We start from the raw sequence: 749 nt of genomic DNA, 5'->3' as shown, positions 1-749 counted from the left end.
CTGGTGGCTGCCCGCGAGTTTGGGCACTCCCTGGGGCTGGACCACTCCAGCGTGCGTGAGGCCCTGATGTACCCCATGTACAGCTACGTCCAGGACTTCCAGCTGGCCCCGGATGATGTCCAGGGCATCCAGTACCTCTACGGTGAGCAGCTGTGCCATGACTGGGCATGCCAGGGGTCCCGCGGTGCTGGGCTGGCTCCTAGCCTCACATGCTCCCCTGTATTTGCTCAGGTCGTGGCTCTGGCCTTGAGCCCACTGCCCCTGTGCCTGTGCCCACGAAGCAGCCCCAGCCCACACCCACAGAGGCTGCCACCACTGAGGAGGAAGAGGAGGAGATGACACCAAAGCCCACGGCAGAGCCCATTCCTGTGGACCCCAGCCGAGATGCCTGTGAGGAGAAGAACTTCGATGCCATCACGGAGATCAACGGGGAGCTGCATTTCTTCAAGGATGGGTGAGCGGTGGTGCAGGGTGCCTCCCTACCCAGACAAGTGCTGAGAGTGATGAGAGGGTGTGGGGGGCAACACGTGGCTCTGCCAGGCCAAGGTTATCAGGTTGGCTGACCTTCCCCACCAGGAAATACTGGACCTACTCATCCTTCTGGAAGTCAGGCATCCAGGGTGCCTTCTCCATCGCAGACACCTGGCCCGGCCTCCCGGCTGTCATCGACGCCGCTTTCCAGGATGTGCTCACCCAGCGGGGTTTCTTCTTCGCTGGTGAGCTCTGCCCCTGTTGGTGGCCAAGCCCCA

The 749-nt window shown here is 62.3% G+C and overlaps 1 protein-coding gene across 1 annotated transcript in view; it reads left to right on the top strand.

The window, feature by feature from the left end:
- LOC104273205 (matrix metalloproteinase-9-like) overlaps positions 1 to 716 on the top strand; it is a gene marked incomplete at both ends in the record, with an annotated part of 2,139 nt that extends 1,423 nt beyond the window's left edge. The window contains 3 exons of the mRNA XM_009868448.1: positions 2 to 142; positions 232 to 454; positions 577 to 716. Coding sequence (XP_009866750.1) covers positions 2 to 142; positions 232 to 454; positions 577 to 716 — 504 coding nt within the window. The remainder of the gene's footprint in view (position 1; positions 143 to 231; positions 455 to 576) is intronic.
- Positions 717 to 749: the final 33 nt, after the last annotated feature.

This window comes from Apaloderma vittatum, unplaced genomic scaffold, assembly GCF_000703405.1.
Source record: "Apaloderma vittatum isolate BGI_N311 unplaced genomic scaffold, ASM70340v1 scaffold27134, whole genome shotgun sequence".
Taxonomy (NCBI): domain Eukaryota; kingdom Metazoa; phylum Chordata; class Aves; order Trogoniformes; family Trogonidae; genus Apaloderma; species Apaloderma vittatum.
Note: the sequence above shows the minus strand (reverse complement) of the source record. Positions and strands in the feature narration are given on the sequence as shown.